This window comes from Carettochelys insculpta, chromosome 24 (assembly GCF_033958435.1).
Source record: "Carettochelys insculpta isolate YL-2023 chromosome 24, ASM3395843v1, whole genome shotgun sequence".
In the NCBI taxonomy this organism is placed as follows: domain Eukaryota; kingdom Metazoa; phylum Chordata; order Testudines; family Carettochelyidae; genus Carettochelys; species Carettochelys insculpta.
The window spans coordinates 15,483,816-15,503,863 of record NC_134160.1 but is presented as its reverse complement, the minus strand read 5'-3'; the positions used below and the strand labels follow the sequence as shown (position 1 = coordinate 15,503,863).

At 50.9% G+C, this 20,048-nt stretch overlaps 1 protein-coding gene across 9 annotated transcripts in view; it reads left to right on the top strand.

Annotated features, from left to right (window-relative positions):
• Positions 1-20,048, top strand: part of PUM1 (pumilio RNA binding family member 1) — a 209,043-nt gene that overhangs the window by 157,259 nt on the left and 31,736 nt on the right. For all 9 annotated transcript variants that reach the window (XM_074976100.1, XM_074976093.1, XM_074976097.1 and 6 more), the window contains exons 11-12: positions 1,532-1,670; positions 18,448-18,591. In XM_074976100.1, coding sequence (XP_074832201.1) covers positions 1,532-1,670; positions 18,448-18,591 — 283 coding nt within the window. The remainder of the gene's footprint in view (positions 1-1,531; positions 1,671-18,447; positions 18,592-20,048) is intronic.

Genomic DNA, 20,048 nt, shown 5'->3' with positions numbered 1-20,048 from the left:
ATTTGTAGTGGATGAGAAGCGGGACATGAGTCAACAGTGTGCCGTTGTAGCCAAGAAAGCTAATGGCATAATAGGTTGCATGAAGAGGAGCATTGCCAGTAGATCCAGAAAAGTGATTATTCCTCTTTATTCAGCTTTGGTGAGGCTGCATCTGAAGTACTGTGCTCAGTTCTGGGCCCCCAATTATAGGAAGGATGTGGATACACTGGAGAGGGTCCAGCGGAGGGCGACCGAAATAATTATGGGGCTGGAGCATATGACTTATGAAGAAAGGTTGAGGGAATTGGGACAGTTTAGTCTGCAGAAGAGAAGACTGAGGGGGGACTTGATAACAGCCTTCAACTTTCTGAAGGGAGGTTGCAAAGAGGCGGAGAGAGGCTGTTCACAGTGGTCACGGATGGCAGAACATGGAACAATGGTCTCAAGTTGTGGTTGGAAAGGTCCAGGTTGAACATTAGGAAAAACTTTTTCACTAGGAGGGTCTACCCAGGGAAGTAGTGGAGTCTTCATCCCTGTAGTTCTTTTCAACTTTCCCTTACGGTACTTGTTGTTCATCCCTGGAGGTGTTTAAATCTCGCCTTGACAAAGCGCTGGCGGGGCTGATCTGTTGGGTTTGGTCCTGCTTAGGGCAGGGGGCTGGACTCGATGGCTTTTTTAGGTCTCTTCCAGCTCTATTGTTCTATGATTCTGTGATGATAAGTTTTCACATATAAACAGCAGAGCATTAGTGCATCACATGCTTTAACTGCAAGGGCTACCATATCAAAGACATTATGTGATCTTGTTGTTTAAGGGGTCTTTGTTCCATAGATGGGAAAAACTCAAGCCAAGCCAAGCCAAGCCAAGCCACCTTATCTTTCTAGCCTATAGGAACTAAAATGAACATTTCATTATTTCTGCTCATATTGGTAGGATTTAAGAGTATTTTCTGTACATATCAGTAGCCAGATATGTTATCTTCAGGAGGACAGATGGCAATGATTTTCTTAAAAATTTGGTTAGAATGTTGTAAGTTAGAATTGAATGAAAAGGTCAGAAGGTGAAATTTTTCTGAGAGGTCCAGTAAATTTGACAGGGATATCTTTAGGTATCATAAAAGCATTCATACCCACTTTAACATCAAGTCTTCTGAGTTTAACACTTGAATGTGTATAAAATTTTGTAACTGAGAAGAAATTGTCACACATCTGTCATACCACCTAGGCAGCTGTGCACTTAACCAGAGAGACAAGATGGATGAGGTAATATCTTTTATTGGACCAACTTCTCTTGGTGACAGAGGAAAGCTTTAAGCTTAAACAGGATGGCTCCACAGGAGATCTGAAAGCTTCAGTGAAAGCTTGTCTCTCCCCCACCCACGCCAGGCCCCCATTTCTCTAATATTCTTGTTTGTATCCATGGCTACAGCAATACTGCATCCAATTCTTAGCTCAAGTGTTTGTGAAAGTGTATAGAAATGTTTTCAGTTATTTTGACTTTTATACTAGTTTCAAAGCAGACAGACTAGTCAACAGTCTTGTTTCTTGTGCAGGTTCTCCGTGGAGGAGCCAGTCAGCGTCCTTTGACCCCAAATCAAAACCAGCAGGGACAGCAGACTGATCCACTTGTGGCAGCTGCAGCAGTAAACTCTGCTCTTGCTTTTGGACAAGGCCTGGCAGCAGGGATGCCAGGTATGGGCTCTGTCTATTCCACTTATGCTAATACACTCACTAGATAAACTGCCACTAGTTTTGTTTGATCCAGCCATGCTTTTAGACTGTTTAAATCGCTTTATCAAAGGTGAAAAGAAAAGAAATGTGTCCTGTACTGCTTTACTTACTCAGAGGCTACAGGTTTAATTTTTTGTGATGTCAAAAGAGAACACATTTAATACTGTCAGCTGTGTGCTGAAGGCTGGCTAGCGTGGTGAGGTGCTGGAGACCAGGAGTTGGCAACCTGCAGCTCTTTAAGGACCACTTGTGGCTCTGGGTGCTGCCACTGCTGACTCGCCATTAAACCAGTTCAGTTTAGTTCCATTCTTTCAATGGGGGCAGTGCAGGGAGCTGCCTGTGCTGCACATGTGGCGAAATGAGTGGCGGCAGGATGGGGGGGGCAGCTGAGCCTTCCACTGCCAGAGCTTCGCGGCCATACCTGCCCCGGTGGAGCTGCCCACTCACACTAAGGAGGAGGCGGAGGCAGGGAGCAGCTTCCCTCCCCATGGGGTCAGCGCCTCCTCCCAGGCAGTACGGTGCCTCCCAGCTCCTCATCACTCCGCAGCAGCTGCTGGAGCCTGGAACTGCACCTAGCAGTGCAAGGTCAGCTCCTCCAGGATTCGGCCCAGCTCCCCGCTTGAGCCTGGGGCCCAGTGAGTCCGGTGCCGGTGCTGCTGGGTGGGGAGCAGCTGGGAAGGTTTCAGGCACTTTCTGGCCTGAGAAGTTTGTGGGGGACAGGGACCCAGACTGTTTGTCGGGGGAGAACCAAGGGTGGGCAAGTAACATCCAGATTCAATGGGCGGGTTGCAGCAGGCCGGCGGAGGTGGGTTAACCGGAGGGGGGAGCGATTTGGTGCTGATAGGGGTTAAGCCTGGGGGTGGGGAGTAAAGTTTGGGGATAGGGCGCAGATTTGGGGGCTGGAGATGGGAGTAGCTTGATTTTCAAACTGGTACAAATTGTGTGCGTGCTGTTCTTAAAACAGATTACAGAAAGTACAGTTTGACATTATTTATTGAGGACTGTCTCTTATTCACATGCATTGCAGCTCTTGCACTGTTGATTTTGTAACAATTTGAAAAAATGGCTCTTCTCACTATTTCAGTTGCATACCCTGTGACCTATGCACATTGGGTCTGGGCAACGCATCCATACAGTGCAATAGGATAGAGGGTGCCAGTCCACCCCATGTGGCAGTGCTCTGGAGTCTGTGCTGTTGCCTGGTCCTCGGGGGCTTCAGGCAGCCACAGGGCAGGATTCCAGGACTGTTGCACAGCCCCAAAAGATCCAGGACTCCTGCCAGGTGCCACACAGCTGGGGTCTGCGGCACATAGCTGGCCCCATGGGGTTGGGATCAGGGTTTGAGGCTGTTGTCTGACACCATAAGTTCCAGGTGTGCCACCTGCAAAGTCTGGAACAAGCAGCTGGCTGGTCCTGCCACACCAGGAGTCTGGGTTTGAGGTCCAGGCAGCCACTGCCACCTGGCCCCTTCAGCCCACAATGCTAAATAGTTAACTATTGGTACATGCAATGTTACTGGTTTATTTAAAGAGGTATAGTTGCTCCCTCTGGTCGTCATTGTGGACACAGTTATATTGGTAGAAAAGGTGCTATGTACCTGTATAGCTTTTTCCTTAGGGAAGGGGAATAAATGGTACAATAAACCCTCGATTTATGTGGGGATTGTGTTCTTGTAACCCCTGCATAAAACAAATTTTGTGCAACTTGGAGGAGCCAAGAAAGTTGCCTGGCTCCAGAGAACGGAGGGGAACGGGGAACCAGGTGGCAGCCTGGCTCCTCTCCTCTTACAGAGCTGCCGCCTGGTTCCCAGCTCCCCTCCACTCACTAACCAGGGCAGAGGGGAAACCTCTCCTGTCAGTGGTGGTAGCTGAGTCAGCTGCTGCCCCTGACAGGAACTGGTTAACTGACCAATGCAGTGGTGTTGGTTAGTTTCCCCACAGCGCAATTGTGTTGACCTGAAATATGCACAACCATATCTCGGGGTCTGCTGTACTGTTAGTACTGATGTGCAAACGGAGGACTTCTGAGTTTACACATGCAGTGTCCACACTGGGGGGATTACCGTGCAGCACTTTTACACCTCCTTAATCTGAACTGTGGGTGGCGTGCGCATGCCCTGAAAAGCAGAACTTAACAAAGTTTTTCGAGTGATCCCAGTAGCAGATGCTCCCCTGTTCAGCACCAGTGAGACACTGAACGCTTCCTGCGTGAGCTTGATGACTACACCTACCAGTTCAGTGCGGGACGAGGACAGTCTTTTTGCTTGTGACACTCCCCATCATTCCTATACTGGGACTTCACAGCAACCAAGACCGATAGCGGTACCTGCGAACTGGCCTTACTAGGATCCTTGCACAGCATAGAGGTTACAGTAACCAAAGCCTATACCACCCGTGCTACATCTCCTGCTCCATTTCAGCACCTTGATAAGGAGGGCTCAAGAAACAGAATCCCAGCCTCCGACACAAACCTTGCATCCTCATCATGGAAGGATACAATAATGCCTTCACCACCTACAGCAGGAGATCATTTCAGATCCTTTCAGGAATTATACAAGAGAGTGGAGGACTCTTTAGAAATCTCCCTTCTAAACCTACCTGAAACCTGGCATGCCTTAACAGGCATTCTGTGTGCCTCCCTCTTGGCTAAGGTGGCAATCCCTATGACCCGGCCATAATGGCTGCGGCTAGGCATATGTGGCAAATTCCAGCCACTATACAGCCCACTTGCAAGAGGTCTGACGAGAAGTAATATGTGGCACCACAGGGAGCAGGCTTTCTTTTTACATGTCCTGCCCCAAATTCTCTGATGGTAGACGCCACTAACCATAGAGGCTGTCATCACTGTGCCCACACTATAGCGTATGACAGGAATTTGAAAAAATAGGACCTTTCTTCTTCGAGTGTCCCCGTGGGTGCTCCACATTAGGTGTCGGGCACGCCCGGCGCCGCAGATCAGATCTTCCAAGCAGTTTCTGCTGGACCGCGCATGCGCCGGTGCGCGCCGCTCCCTTGCGCGCTCCTGGCCACGTGCGCGATCCGCTCCCCGCCAGTTCCTCTTAACCGCCGTCGGCTGCAGACGGAATCCGACTAGGCTGTGGCCAAGTTAGCGTATTCAATGGTTTTAACTGTTTTTCTTTAAAGTTTTCAAGTTCTTAGGCTACTGTTAAGTTAGCCAGTTGTTATTTTCAAAAAAAAAAAAAAAAAAAAAAACAAGAAACAACAAGCGGGACGGCATTCAGTCCAGTCCTAGTAACAAGCGGAGCACTGTAGGCCAGGAGCCTAGGGCCATAAGCCCTCCTGCCGCGGCAGGCTATCGGAGAGGGGGAAAAACAGCACAGAGAAGGTACTAAGTACCCATTAACAATTGAAAGACTCACCAACAATGTCCTCTTCAGGATTCAAGAAATGTGAGTCCTGCCGAGAGGCAATGCCAGCGTCTGATGGGCACAGTCTCTGTATAAGGTGCCTGGGGGAGTCCCATGTCACACAGAAATGCTCCTTCTGTGCAAAATTAACAGCCAGAGCAAGGGAGGACAGGGAGATGCAGCTTAAAATGCTGCTCTTCGACAAGGCCCTCCAGCCAGATGTGCCGGAGCGGCCACAGCAGGAGGGACCCTACGGGGCCCATAAAAGGAAAGCCGCCTCCCTCACCCCATCAGCACAAAAACGGAGGAAAGTCTCCCCAGCCCGATCCCTGCCGGCAGCAACAGCGAGCGAGACGGGAGGAGCGCACAGCCCCCAGCCGCAGCAAAAGCTGATCGGCGGCGGCACGGAGAGCCACGTGGAGGCGGCTCAGCCTCCGATAATCAAACAACCGCCCCGCACCGCAGGCAGGGCGGCGGCTAAACAAGCGCCGGTAACCGCAAGCAGCGGCACCGACCCCCGGGGAACTGGCGGTGCAGAGCGCGCAGCCATGCGGCCTGCAGGCACCAGAGGACACCATCCGTGCGGCACCGCCCATGAGCGTGCTGAGCACGGCGCGGACGGGGCCGAGATCCCCTGCACGTCAGGGGGCGTAGCTACCCCCTCAAGGGAGAGGGGGAAGGCTGCACACAAAACAAGGCACCGCAGCCCCTCTCCAGACAGGGCTGCAGAGTTGCTATCTCTCAGCCCTCCGCTTATGCTGCAGACTCCAACCAGAAGGCAGGGGTCCCCCCTAGCCTACCCGGAGCCCCGTCTACATTTTTACAACCAGCTTCGCCCTGGCTGGGACCACCTTCACCCTTCCTGGGGTTTGAGCCGCTGGAATACTATCACAAATCGCTCTCTCCAGTGTCCCAGGTCTCTCGACGATCTCGCTCCCCCAGACGCAGAGGATATGCACCAAGGGAGTGGTCTAGGTCACCTTCCCAAGAACAGTGCCTATGCTGCCATGGTCGCCCCTATCACGCGGGCCATAGACACCACCGGCAATCTACCAGGGAAAGATCCCCTCAGACGGTCCCATATCCCCGAGGGCAATCGCGAACGGGGTCAGAGACTCAAGTATCTCAGGGGGAACTGGTTATGGAACCCCGAGATTTTCCCTTGCAAGCTTCCAGCGAGCGGATGTACCATCACCAGCAGGAACCGGAAGGGTCCAGAGAGGTGTATCCTAGTGGTTCCTCGCTCTCCTCCCCGGATGAGGCTACGGCCCCGGGAGACGTCCATCCTCCGGATGATCTCAAACAGTTTCAAGAGCTGTTTAAGAGGGTGGCCTTCACGCAAGACATTGAGACAGCAGAGGTGCAAGAGAAACACCAGAAGCTCCTCAAAAATCTGAGACCTCCGGCCTCCTCCAAAATAGCAATACCGCTTGATGAAGCAATCTTGGAGTCCGCCACTATGATATGGCAGACCCCTGTGACTATTCCGCCTGTCCACAAGAGAGCGGATAAGAAATACTTCGTGCCGGCGAAGGGCATGGAGTTCCTGTTCAGCCACCCACAACCAAATTCCTTGGTGGTGGAGTCATCGCAACAAAGATCAAAGACATCTCAATTCAAGACAGGGGGAACAGACAAAGATGCCAAGAAGCTAGAGCTGTTCGGCAGAAAGGTCGTCTCCTCCTCCACTCTACTGTTGCGAATGGCAAATTACGCAGTGCATTTAGCGAACCATAATTTCGACAACTACACTAGGTTAACCTCCCTCATGAACTCGCTTCCAGAGGACAAGAAACCGATGCTCAAGGCCATCGTGCAAGAAGGCTACGCGGCCTCGAGGACGGGAGTTCAGATCACCCTGGATGTTGCAGACACAGCAGCACGCTCCACAGCTACGGCAGTGGTGATGCGAAGGGAGTCCTGGCTCCAGACTTCGGGTATACCGAGGGATCTGCAGGCAAAGATAGTCGATCTTCCCTTCGACTCGCAGAAGCTGTTTGCTGAATCAACTGACTCGGTCCTTCATTCCAGTAAAGATTCAAGAGCCACACTTAGAACCCTGGGGATTTACACCCCTCCATACAGAAAGAAAAAGTACTACCCTCAACAAAGACGGTACCGGTACCAGTACCAGCAACAGCGTCCCCAGTACCCCAGGGGTTACGAGCAAGGGCGACATCAACAGCACCAGCAGTACAGAACTCCCAGGCGACTTTCCCAACAGAGCCTTGCCTCCTCAGGGCAGGGCCAAAGGCCACAAGTTTGACACACAGATCCAGGGTTGCGCCATCACTACCATCACACAAGGTCATCCGAAGCGGTTATTCCACCATTGCCTCCGACAATTCTACGACCAGTGGCAAAGGATCACCACAGACAAATGGGTGCTGGAGATCATAGCCACGGGGTACGCCATCCCCTTCCAGTCGCTCCCACCACCACGACCTCCACCCAGGCCCCACCTCCAGGAGGCCTCCCACGTAGCGAGGCTCAAGCAGGAGGTAGACCATCTCATGCTCATAGGGGCAGTGGAAAGACTGCCGGAGCAACTGCAAGGGAAAGGGTTCTACTCGAGGTACTTCCTCACGGAGAAAAAGACAGGAGGGTGGAGGCCCATCTTAGATCTTCGAGGCCTCAACCGGTACCTGCGCAAGCAACGCTTTCGGATGATCACAATCGCCTCCATCCTTATGGCACTAGACGATGGAGATTGGTTCGCAGCCCTCGACTTACAAGACGCGTATTTTCACATAACTATCCATCCGGCTCACCGATGATTCCTCTGGTTCATGGTAGGCAAAGAACATTTTAAATACAAGGTCCTACTGTTTGGCCTCTCCTCGGCCCCCAGGGTCTTCACCAAGACCTTGGCAGTGGTGTCAGCCTACCTGCACAGACAGGGGGTATTTATATTCCCGTATCTGGACGACTGCCTACTCAAAGGGGCCTCGAAGGAGGAGGTACTACGCATGATACGCATCACAGCAGGCACGTTCTCTTCGCTCGGCCTAGTTATCAATCTGGCAAAATAAAGATAGACCCCACACAGGACATAGAGTTCATAGGGGCAGGCATAAATTCTATTACAGCGAGAGTGTATCTACCAGAGACACGCTTTCGGGCCATCGGCTCCCTCGTGCAAGTCATCACCTTCAGCCCTAGGGTGCCGGTTCTGACGTGCTTACAGCTGCTGGGCCACATGGCAGCAGCGACATTCGTAGTACAGAACGCCAGGTTACACATGCGCAGCATGCAGCACTGGCTGGCGAGCGTATACAAACCGGCAGCACACAGCGTTCACAGGGTGGTGTCGCCCACAACAGAGGTGCGCAAATCCCTGCAATGGTGGGTAAACCCCAAGAACTTGCTAACAGGGGCACCCTTCCACCAACCACAAATATCGGTTTTTCTCACTACAGATGCCTCCCTCATAGGGTGGGGAGTACACATGGGCGAAGAGGTGACGCAAGAGCTGTGGTCCTCCACGGAGCAGTCACTGCACATAAATTTTCTGGAGCTCAGAGCAGTGTTCAACGCCTGCCGACACTTTCAAGACCATATACAAGGCAAAGTAGTCGGCATCAGTACAGACAATACCGCCACCATGTTTTATATAAATCGGCAAGGAGGAGCTCGGTCCCGTGCCTTATGTGCGGAAGCAGTCCGGTTGTGGAACTGGTGCATCGCCAACAATATAACCTCGAAAGCCTCGTATTTACCAGGCGCTCACAATGTGAAGGCAGACCAGCTGAGCAGGCATTTCGCACTCACGCACGAGTGGCAGATCCGTCCCGATCTGCTACGACCGATTTTTCACACATGGGGTTTTCCCCAGACAGACCTGTTTGCTACTCAAGACAACAAGAAGTGCCCACGATTCTGCTCCAGGGCAGGACTGGGACGACGCATTCGCGATCTCCTGGAGGGGCCCCCTGCTTTACGCATTTCCTCCCACAGTGCTGATCCACAAAGTCTTACAGAAAGCCAGGAGGGAAGGAGCCCAAATGATCCAGATAGTCCCAATGTGGGATCGACAGCAATGGTTCCCCCTACTCCTGCGCATGTCGGACCGTCCACCGATGCCCCTTCCGGTGGCGCCGGATCTGCTCACGCAAGCCCAGGGGTCCATAGTGCATCCGCACCCCCAAGGCCTGTGACTACAAGCATGGTTAATCCATGGCTCAGCTCCCTAGAGAGCACATGTACGGAGGAAGTGCAACAAGTCCTAGCAAGTAGCAGGAGGACTTTCCGCCAGGAAGACCTACAAGCAGAAATGGACTCGCTTCACGGCATGGTGTTCTACCAAACAGCTAGCCCCCCTTTCGGTGCCTATACCTGTAATATTAGAGTATTTACTGGACCTCAAGAGAGGAGGACTCTCACTATCCTCGTTAAAGGTCCATCTTGCTGCCATTTTGGCGTTCAGACACGAAGAGGAAGGGCACACGGTGTTCGCCCATCCCATGGTTACCAGGTTCCTCAAAGGGTTGGTAAACCTATACCCCCCTCGGAAGCTGCTTCCACCTTCGTGGATCTTGGACCTGGTGCTTAATGCGCTAACGGAACCACCATTCGAGCCTTTGGCCATGGTTTCCCTCCGCCTCCTTACGATACAGACGACCTTTCTTCTCGCAATCGCGTCAGCTCGCAGGGTGAGCGAGCTTGCGGTAGTTATGGCAACGCCACCCTGCACTGTTTTTTCCAAGGAGGCGGTAAGCATACGGCTGCATCCAGCCTTTGTTCCTAAAGTTTCTTCTGAGTTTCATATTAACGAGCCTATTGTTTTACTCTTGTTTTATCCAAAGCCTCATAACTCTAACAAAGAGGCGCGCCTACACCTCCTGGACGTGAGGAGGGCGCTAGCCTTCTATATAGACAGGACCAAGTCCTTCCGGAAAATGGATAGACTCCTAGTCTCTCTTGCTCCCAAATCGAAAGGAGAAGGTCTCTCTTCGCAGAGAATCTCGAAGCACATCGTATCCTGCATAAAAATGTGCTACGAACTCAAAAAGACTCCTTTACTGGCCACGCCCAGGGCTCATTCCACTAGGGCGGTGGCGGCTTCAACAGCCTTTTTCAAGGGCGTTGCGCTAAAAGACATTTGCAGAGCGGCGACCTGGTCATCCTATGACACCTTCACCAAACATTACGCCCTTCACAGGGTATTCCAAGAGGATACCCAGCTCTCGACAGCGGTCCTCTCAGGGACAAGCTGCACATAATCCGATTACCCACTTCTTATCTTGGGTTACTGCTGGGTAGTCACCTAATGTGGAGCACCCACGGGGACACTCGAAGAAGAAAGAAAGGTTACTCACCGTAGTAACGGTGGTTCTTCGAGATGTCCCCCCGTGGGTGCTCCACTACCCGCCCATCCTCCCCGCTTCGGATCTCTGTTTAGTGTTTTGCAGGAGCATCCGAGGCGGTTGGTCAAGGAACTGTCGGGGACCGGATCGCGCACGTGGCCAGGAGCGCGCAAGGGAGCGGCGCGCACCGGCGCATGTGCGGTCCGGCAGAGACTGCTTGGAAGATCCGATCTGCGGCGCCGGGTGAGCCCAACACCTCATGTGGAGCACCCACGGGGACACATCTCGAAGAACCACCGTTACTACGGTGAGTAACCTTTCTTTTTGTGAGGAAGGCCTATTTCTTCATCGAGTAGTGTCCCCATGGGTGCTCCACTCTGGGTGTCAGTGTGGCCTTTCACCAGTGCTCAGAGATGCTGTGATAGCCATGGTTTTCCCTCATCATGCATTTGCAGTAGTGTCTCCTTGTTCTAGCTGGTGCATGTGAGGCGCAGGACCCCTCAGTTCCTTGGCTGTAGACAAGCTTCGTCCTCTCTGCAAAGCAAGTTAGACAGTCAGTAGTTTGTTACTGTAGCCTTCCTGTCCAAGTTACCTTCCCTGTTGGAGTGAATGTTAGTTCGCTCACTCACTCACTCTCTCTCTCTCTCTCTCTCTCTCTCTTTCTCTCTCTCTCTCTCTGTGTGTGGTTTAGTAGCGTTGCAATTCTTTTTTTGCTGTGTCACTGCTATGCCGGGTTCCCCAGGCTTTAAGCGGTGCGCTACGTGCAGAGAAGCCATGCTGGCCTCTGCTGGCTATGCATTCTGCATTAAATGCTAGGGTGAGGGACACCAGCTCCTGTACCCACTGTTCCAGCCTCACGACGAGGGCTGGAAAGGACGGAGCCAACAGGCTCAAAACGTATTTATACAAGAAGTCCCTCCAACCAGTGGCGTCCTCAGCACAGGAGACCAAAGGTACAGACTTGAAACGTCCCTCTGCCTCAGTTGGCACCCCTCCTGTGGCATCAGATCCATCTTTGGCACATTCCTGGCTTCCGGTGCGATCTTCATGTTTCATGCCAGTAGAAAAACCTGCTGTGTCCTCCCCAGCACCATCTTTGCCGGCACTGCAGAAGAGAGCACTGTTGGAGCCAAGCTGGAAGCACTTGGTGCCTCCAATGCTGTTGGCACCACTGGCTTCAGCTACCTCAATCGAGGGGCACAAAAGGTCTCATAAGACCAAGACACCACCCTCCACGCTGGAAGCAAAGCATAAGCAGCACTGCTCCAAGTCATTGTACAGCGCTGCTCACAACAGTCCCTGGACATGGCACCGCATAGCACCAAGGCTGCAACATCGCAGGAGGAGGTGACATCACTTCACACCCATGAAGTGTTGGAAACGGCACCAAGGCAACACTGGGGCACCGCACCACTAGAAGAGCCAGCACCAGAGCATAGCACAGTGTCAAAGCAGTGATGAACCAACTCACCGCTGTCAGTACACCAGCACCAATTCTGGCGCTACTCAACTCTCCACACCGTGCCTCCCTGGTACAGTCCACGTCCCCATGCCTGTCCCAGAGATTGGGACTCTCAGGCACATTGGGAACCAGACCTCAGATGCTGGAGATTCCAACTGTTGGAGTATATTTTCCTCCCAACACTCGAGCACCATGCATGCAACCCGGCAAGACATGCCACCTGCTACGGCATACCTGCAACCACCTCCACCGTGTTTCACGCATCATTATCCCTATCACCACAATTCAGCACTGTAGTGGTGATTGTAGCAAGCACTATCACTCCACTCTTTTGAACCCTCCTCATCCTCGCCACATGATACAGTGCTGTCGGTGTTGCCTCCTTCTGCGGATGACACCAAAGTTTTTCAGAACCTCTTCTGTTGGATGGCCCTGGCACAGGAAGAGGACTTGCAAGAGGTGCCAGTCAAACAGCACAGGCTCCTTCACACCCTGCAGCCAACTTCTTCATTGTGAGTGGCAGTGCTAGTGGATGAGGCATTATGGACCCCACCAACGTTATTGGGCAAATGCTGTCTTCTATCACCCCTATGAAAAAAAGGGGCTGACAAATACTTTGTGGCCTCCAAAAATGCAGAGTTTCTTTTTATCCACCCATAGCCGAACTCGCTAGTCGCGAATGCTGTCCAAAACAAAACCAAATTTCCACTCCACTCCCCAGGATAAATCAAGTGAAAAATGGGATATTAAGGGTGGATGATGGGATCTCCTTCCTTGCCCATCCTGTTACCAAACTTTTTCTGATGAGCCTGCAAAACACCTTTCCATCAGTATGTCCTCCGGTCCCTATCTGGGACCTTAACCCCATTCTCAAGTGCCTCACGAAACCATTTGAACCCCTGGCAACATGTTCCTGGCTCCATTTGTCAGTGAAGGTCTCATTTTAGTCACCATCACATCAGTCAGGAGAGTTGGGGAGCTCTCATGTCTCAACCTCCTTATAGTGCGTTTACCAGGGATAGGGTCACCCTTTGCCCTCATTGTAAGTTTGTTCCCAAGGTTCCCTTTCCATTTCACCTTCGTGAACCTGTTCACTTATCAACGTTTTTCCCGAAGCCTCACTCTGATCCTGCGCATGTGGCGAGGCACACCCTGGTTGTCCGTCGGGCATTGGCGTTTTACATTGAGTGCACGAAATCTTGGTGTAAATCCCCAAGGTTGTTCCCGGCCTTTGCAGAATGGTCCAAAGGCCAACCAGTCTCATCCCAGCAGCTGTCTAAGTGGATTTCCTTAGGTATCCACACGTTAAGCACTTCATCAGTGAGAACTCTCGGCCGCTGTCACTGCCCACTCCACCTGGGCTGTACCCTCCACTACCACCTTCCTCAAGAACATACGTTCCCTTATGGATATATGCCAGGCAGCTGTGTGGTCTTCCAGCTCCACATTTGCACAGCACTGTGCTTTCTCATCTTCCATCGCTTCCTTCACTCAAGCGAGACAAGCAGTTCTGTCGGCTGTGATTGTTACTGAGCTCCAAACCCACCTCCAAAGTGCAACTGCTGCTTTATCGTCACCGTGAGGACACTACTTGAAAAAGAGGAGGAAGTTATTCATCTTCTGCTATAACGGTGGTTCTTTGAGATGTGTCCCCCAATGGGTGCTCTGCTTCCCTCCCTTCTTCCCCTGCTTTGGAGCATCCTGCTCTATTTGTGGGATAGAGAAGGAACAGAGGGGTCCAGCACCACGCGTGCACCAGATAACATGAGGAGGTACTACTGGTTCATGCGAGGCATGAGAAAACCATGGATATAGAAGAATCTCTGAGCACCAGCACTAGGGCTGTGTCTACACTTGCGTTCCTCTCTCAAAAGAGGGAAATTGAAAATGCAAATAAGGTGCACATTTGCATATCTGGTGTCTTATTTGCATATTCTTCTGAAAGAAGAAAAGCGGTGTAGTCACAGCTCTTTTGAAAGGAATCCCTGTCTTCTAAAGAACCCTTCTTCCCTTTTTTTATGGGAAGGGTTCTTTCAAAGATGGGGATTCCTTTTGAAAGAGCCATGTCTACACTGCAAACGAGGCGCCAGATACGTAAAACTGCACCTCATTTGCATGTCTCTTTCAAAAGAGGAATGCAAGTGTAGACACAGCCTAGGATGCACTGACACCCTGAGTGGAGCACCCCCAAGGTCACGCATCTCGAAGAACCATCTTCACTGCAGGCGGTGAGTAACTTCCTCTTCTCTCAGCCTCTCTGCAAATTATATTGCCAACGCTACCTCCCTGTTGGCAAAATATACGAATGATTTCTTTGCTCAGATGACAGGCGTTATTGAGCAGTTGCCTGATACAAAAAAGGAACAGTTTAAGCATAATCTCAGTGAGGGTGCAGTGTTATCATGAATGGCACTGCAGGCTGCCCTCCACTCAGCAGACCCTGCTACACGGTCCATTTCTGTGGCGGTAGTTGTGAAGAGTGTGTCATGGCTACAATTATCCCAATTCCTAAAAGAGGTCCAGGCCACAGTTGAGGGCCTCCCCATCAAGGGCTCCAAACTTTTCACCGAGTCCACTGATGCTGCACTCCCAATCCACCCTCAAATGCTTGAAGTACGTCTCTCTCTACCAAAGAGGAAATACGGGAGATATTTCAGTCAAAGGTACAAACCTATACCTTTCACACAGCTACAGAGGTACTTGGACCAGTAGGCAGAAACAGGGACAACACAGACACTGTCAACAGATGAATCACTTTACACCCTCTTCTACATCAAGACAGAACCACTTTTGAAGGATTGGTTGAGAGAAACTTGGCCCTGAAATCTCCAGGGCAGCACTCGTAAGCAAAGACATTTGGAAACAGGTTGACACGTTTCTGCCATGTGTGGAATAACATCACCACGGACAGATGGATGCTGGAGATAGTGCAAACTGGCTGCTGCATCCCTTTTACACCTAATCCCTTGCCTACTCCCCCAACAGGTTCCTCTTCAAAGACCTATCTCAGGAGGAGGCCCTCACCAAGGATTTCCAGTATCTAATACAAGTAGGAGCCATAAAGCCTATGCCAAAAGAACACAGAGGAAAATCACAGAATCACAGGGCTGGAAGGGACCTCCGGAGGTCATCTAGTCCAGCCCCCTGCTTCAAGCAGGATCAACCCCTACTCAGTCATCCCAGCCAGGACCTTGTCCAGCCGGGACTTAAAAACCTCAAGGGACGGAGAATCTGCCACCTCTCTAAGCAACACATTCCAATGCTTCACCATCCGCCTGGTGAAGAAGTTTTTCCTAATATCTAACCTACACCTTTCTCTCTTCAACTTCTGACCATTACTCCTTGTTCTGCCATCTGACACCACTGAGAACAGTTTCTCACCCTCCTCTTTAGAGCTCCCCTTCAGGAAGTTGAAGGCTGCTATTAAATCACCTCTAAGTCTTCTCTTCTGTAAACTTAAACAAGCCCAAATCCCTCAGCCTATCCTCATAGGTCTTGTGCTTCTACTCTCACTGCTTCCTTAACCCAAAAAGACACGGGACTTGAGATCTATCCTTGACCTGCACAATCTCAATTGCTTCAAAATGGTGTCTCTTGCCACAATATTTCCTACCCTGGAGAAGGGAGATTGCTTGGCTACCCTCGACCTCCAGGACTCTTACATCCCACACACAGATGATTTCCATGATTTGCAGTGTGCAGCCAAATTTTCATTTTGCTGTACTCCCATTTGGTTTATCCTCTGTACCTCGAGTTTTTCCAAGGTCCTAGCAGTGGTGGCAGAACACCTAGGGTTTATGGGAATAACCATTTTCACATATCTCAATGATTGCCTTCTGGAAGAGCCTTTCTATACAGCCACAGAAAGTGTGATTGCTGTAACCAGAACCCTCTTTGACAAGCTCGGACTCCAGTGCCATCTTCAAAGTTGAAGTTCATAGGGGCCTACGTAGACTGTACAACAGCCACAGCCACCACAGAGAACATTGTCAGTCTAATTCATCACATACAGAGCAGTCCCCAGATAACGACGAAATCCTGCCTTCAAGTTCTCAGCCACGTGGCAGCTGCAACATTCATAATCGTGAATGCACACTTTGCATGAGACCCCTTCAGATGTGGCTACATACAGTATTCAGACCCCACTTTCACCACCCAGGCAAAACGCTATTGGTGCCGCTCAAGAACAAGGAATCACTATCTTGGTGGACAGTACCCGACAACTTACACAAGGGAGTACCATTCTTAAAACCATCTCCTCCATGCACAGTGACAACAGATGCATCCCTCACCTTGCAAAACACGATGTGCAAGGCCAGTGGTCTCACAAGGAATCCAGTTTACATATCAGCTTCCTGGAACTCTTAGCAGTTCACAGAACATGCCAACAATTCTTGCATTTACTGGCAAACAGAACAATACAGATACTAACAGACTGTATAATGACCATATTTTATATAAACAGACATGGCAGAGCATGACCATACACCCTGTGTATGGAGGCAACGCATCCCACGCAACATTACTCTGACAGCGATTTATCTACCGGGCAAGAACAACACTATCACAGATGATATCAGCAGATGCTTCACCAACAAATACAAATGGGAAATCAGTTCCAGTTTCCTAAAAACATTGTTCAAATAAAGGGGAGACCCCAGCATAGACCTATTTGCCACCAGCATCAACACCAATGCCCAACCTGCTGTTGCAGACCAGGTCTGAGACCACAATCTCCAGGATATGCATTCTCAATAAGCTGAAACACTTCCCTGCTCAACGCATTTCCACCATTACCTCTAATCCAATGAGTCCTCCTGAAAACGGGGGCGGGGGCAAAATAACAGTAATAGCCCCAAACTGGCCAAGACAAACCTGGTATCCTTACCTACTGAGGATGGTGGTAGCTCCTCCTTGGCGATTCCTTCCAGTCTCCTGCCTGCTTCTCAAAGGCTCGACTCTTCACTTGCCCAGTGTTGACAATTGACATCTCAGAGCACGGCTAATTGTTGGCTGACATCAATGGAGAACTGTTCAACCGGTACAGCAGTTACTTATAAATTCCTGTAGGCAATCTACAAGGAAAACATATGTTGAGGAATGGCATTGTTTCACCAACTGGTGCAAAACAGGAAATTTCTCCCACCTCATTTGATATTCCACACATTCTACAGTAGCTATTATATCTCAGACAGTTGCAGTTTTCACTTAGCTCCATACTGGTACACCTGGCTGCTATTACAGCATTGCAGCCACCGGTGGATGACTGCTCTCTACACCCCATTATCAAAAAGTTCCCCAGGGCTTTGCAAAATACGTATCTACCAATTAAAGACCCCATACCAGCCTGGGATCTGAGCCTTGTATTAATGGCACTCCTGAGACAGTCATTCAAACCCATGGCAATATGCCCCCCGTCTGTGAAGTAGCTATCACGTCTGCACATAAGAGCTGTGTCTACACGTGTCAGGCGCTATTTCGAAGTTAACTTCGACGTTAGGCGGCGAGACGTCGAAGTCGCTAACCTCATGAGGGGATCGGAATAGCGCCCTACTTCGACGTTCAACGTCGAAGTAGGGACCGTGTAGACGATCCGCGTCCCGCAACGTCGAAATTGCCGGGTCCTCCATGGCGGCCATCAGCTGGGGGGTTGAGAGATGCTCTCTCTCCAGCCCCTGCGGGGCTCTATGGTCACTGTGGGCAGCAGCCCTTAGCCCAGGGCTTCTGGCTGCTGCTGCAGCAGCTGGGGATCCATGCTGCAGGCACAGGGTTTGCAACCAGTTGTAGGCTCTGTGTATCTTGTGGTGTTTAGTGCAACTGTGTCTGGGAGGGGCCCTTTAAGGGAGCGGCTTGCTGTTGAGTCCGCCCTGTGACCCTGTCTGCAGCTGTTCCTGGCACCCTTATTTCGATGTGTGCTACTTTGGCGTGTAGACGTACCCTCGCAGCGCCTATTTCGATGTGGTGCCGTGCAACGTCGAAGTTGAACATCGACGTTGCCAGCCCTGGAGGATGTGTAGACGGTATTCATTGAAATAGCCTATTTCGATGTTGGCTTCACGTGTAGATGTAGCCAAGGTGGGGGAAATGGGAGTTCTTATATCAGAATCACTGTATTTGATATTTCACAAAAATAATACCATACCTCACCCCCACCCCAAATTCCTCCCTAAAGTACCTACTTAATTTCACTGTAATGAACCTTTATACTTAGCTGTTTCCTTCCCTAAACCCCATGAAAATGAAGCATTCATGCACACATGAGCATCTGTACATAGAGTTAAACAACACTACGCCATTGAAAATTACTTGTCCGCAGACATCTAGTTTGGCCACAGAATTCTATCTACCATAACATCAATTGAACCTCCCTCCACCAACTAGGGAGACTGCTCCATAATCACCTAGGCGGAGCACTCACAGGGACAGCCATCTCAAAGAACCTCAGTTAATGCACAAGGTGAGTAACTCTTTATTGACCTATTTACATTTGAAAATGTCCTGTAGCTGTAATCAAATCTTCTCTTAGCACAATGGATTTGAAATGTCAGTGGCTCCTAGTGGTAGATGGCTTAGTTGCATAAGTTAATTTATCTCTATTCTCAGGTTATCCTGTTCTGGCTCCCGCCGCATACTATGACCAAACAGGTGCCCTGGTTGTTAATGCAGGGGCAAGGAACGGTTTGGGGGCCCCTGTGCGTCTGGTAGCCCCTGCGCCTGTCATCATCAGTTCCTCAGCAGCACAAGCTGGTAAGTTCCACATGGAAAGAAATGTGTGTGAAAATCTGTCCCATCCGTGTTGAAGGTAGGGACGATTCTGTGGTCGCTGTTTGTGCTGGCAATGATGACACACTTGCCCTCACTGAGATCCATTACAGGGATTGCTGCTGAAAACTTTCTCTGTACTCTTTGGGCTGAGCCTCAAGATATGTAACTGAAGAGTGAGCATAAATAGATTATTGTGCCAGGTGGCAGAATTCCCATATTACCAACCATGTCTGGTGGCACCAACTAAAATTAATATTCTTCTTCGAGTGTCCCCGTGGGTGCTCCACCATAGGTGACGGCTTGGCCGGCGCCGCAGATCGGATCTTCCAAGCAGTTTCTGCCGGACCGCGCATGCGCCGGTACGCGCCGCTCCCTGGCGCGCTCCTGGCCATGTGCGCGATCCGGTCCCCGCCAGTTCCTCTCAACCGCCGTCGGCTGCAGACGGAATCCGACTAGGCTAAAGCCACATAGCGTATTCAACGACTTTATTTGTTTTTCTCTTTAAAGTTTTTCAGTTCTTAGGATACCATAAGTAACCGGTTGTTATTTTGCAAAAAAAAAAAACAAAAAAAAACAAACAAGCTACTCCAGACAGGGCTGTGGAGCTCTTCTCTCACAGCCCTCCGCTCATGTTGCAGACTCCAACCAGAAGGCAGGGGCCCCCCCTAGCCTACCCGGAGCCCATGGCTGGCACCCCCCTCGCCCTTCCTGGGATTTGAATCGCTGGACTATTATGCAAAATCGCTCTCTCCAGTGTCTCAACAATCCCCCTCTCCCAGACACACAGGGTACGTGCAAAGGGAATGGTCAAGGTCACCTTCCCAGGAACAGTGCCTATACTACCATGGTCGTCCCTTCCACGCGGGGCATGGACACCATCGGCAATCTACCAGGGGGAGATCCCCACATATTACCTCGTACCCCCGAGGGCAATCGCGATCGGGGACGGAGACTCAAGCATCCCAGGGGGGGCTGGCCGTGGACCCACGAGATTTTCCCTCGCAAACCTCCAGCGAGAGGGCGCACCATCACCATCAAGAACCGGAAGGGTCCAAAGAAATGTACCCCAGCGGTTCCTCGTTTTCCTCCCCGGATGAGGCCACGGCTTTAGGGGACGTCCATCCCAAGGACGATCTCAAACAGTTTCAGGAGCTGTTTAAGAGGGTAGCTTTCACGCAAGGCATCCAGACAGCACAAGTGCAAGAGAAACATCATAAGCTCCTTAAAAATTTGAGCTCCCCGGCCTCCTCCAGAGTAGCAATCCTGCTTGATGAAGCGATCTTGGAGTCCGCCACTACCATATGGCAGACCCCGGCAACTATTCCGCCTGTCCAAAAGAGAGCGGATAAGAAATACTTCGTGCCGGCGAAGGGCATGGAGTTCTTGTTTAGCCACCCCCAGCCAAACTCCTTGGTGGTGGAGTCCTCGCAGCAAAGATT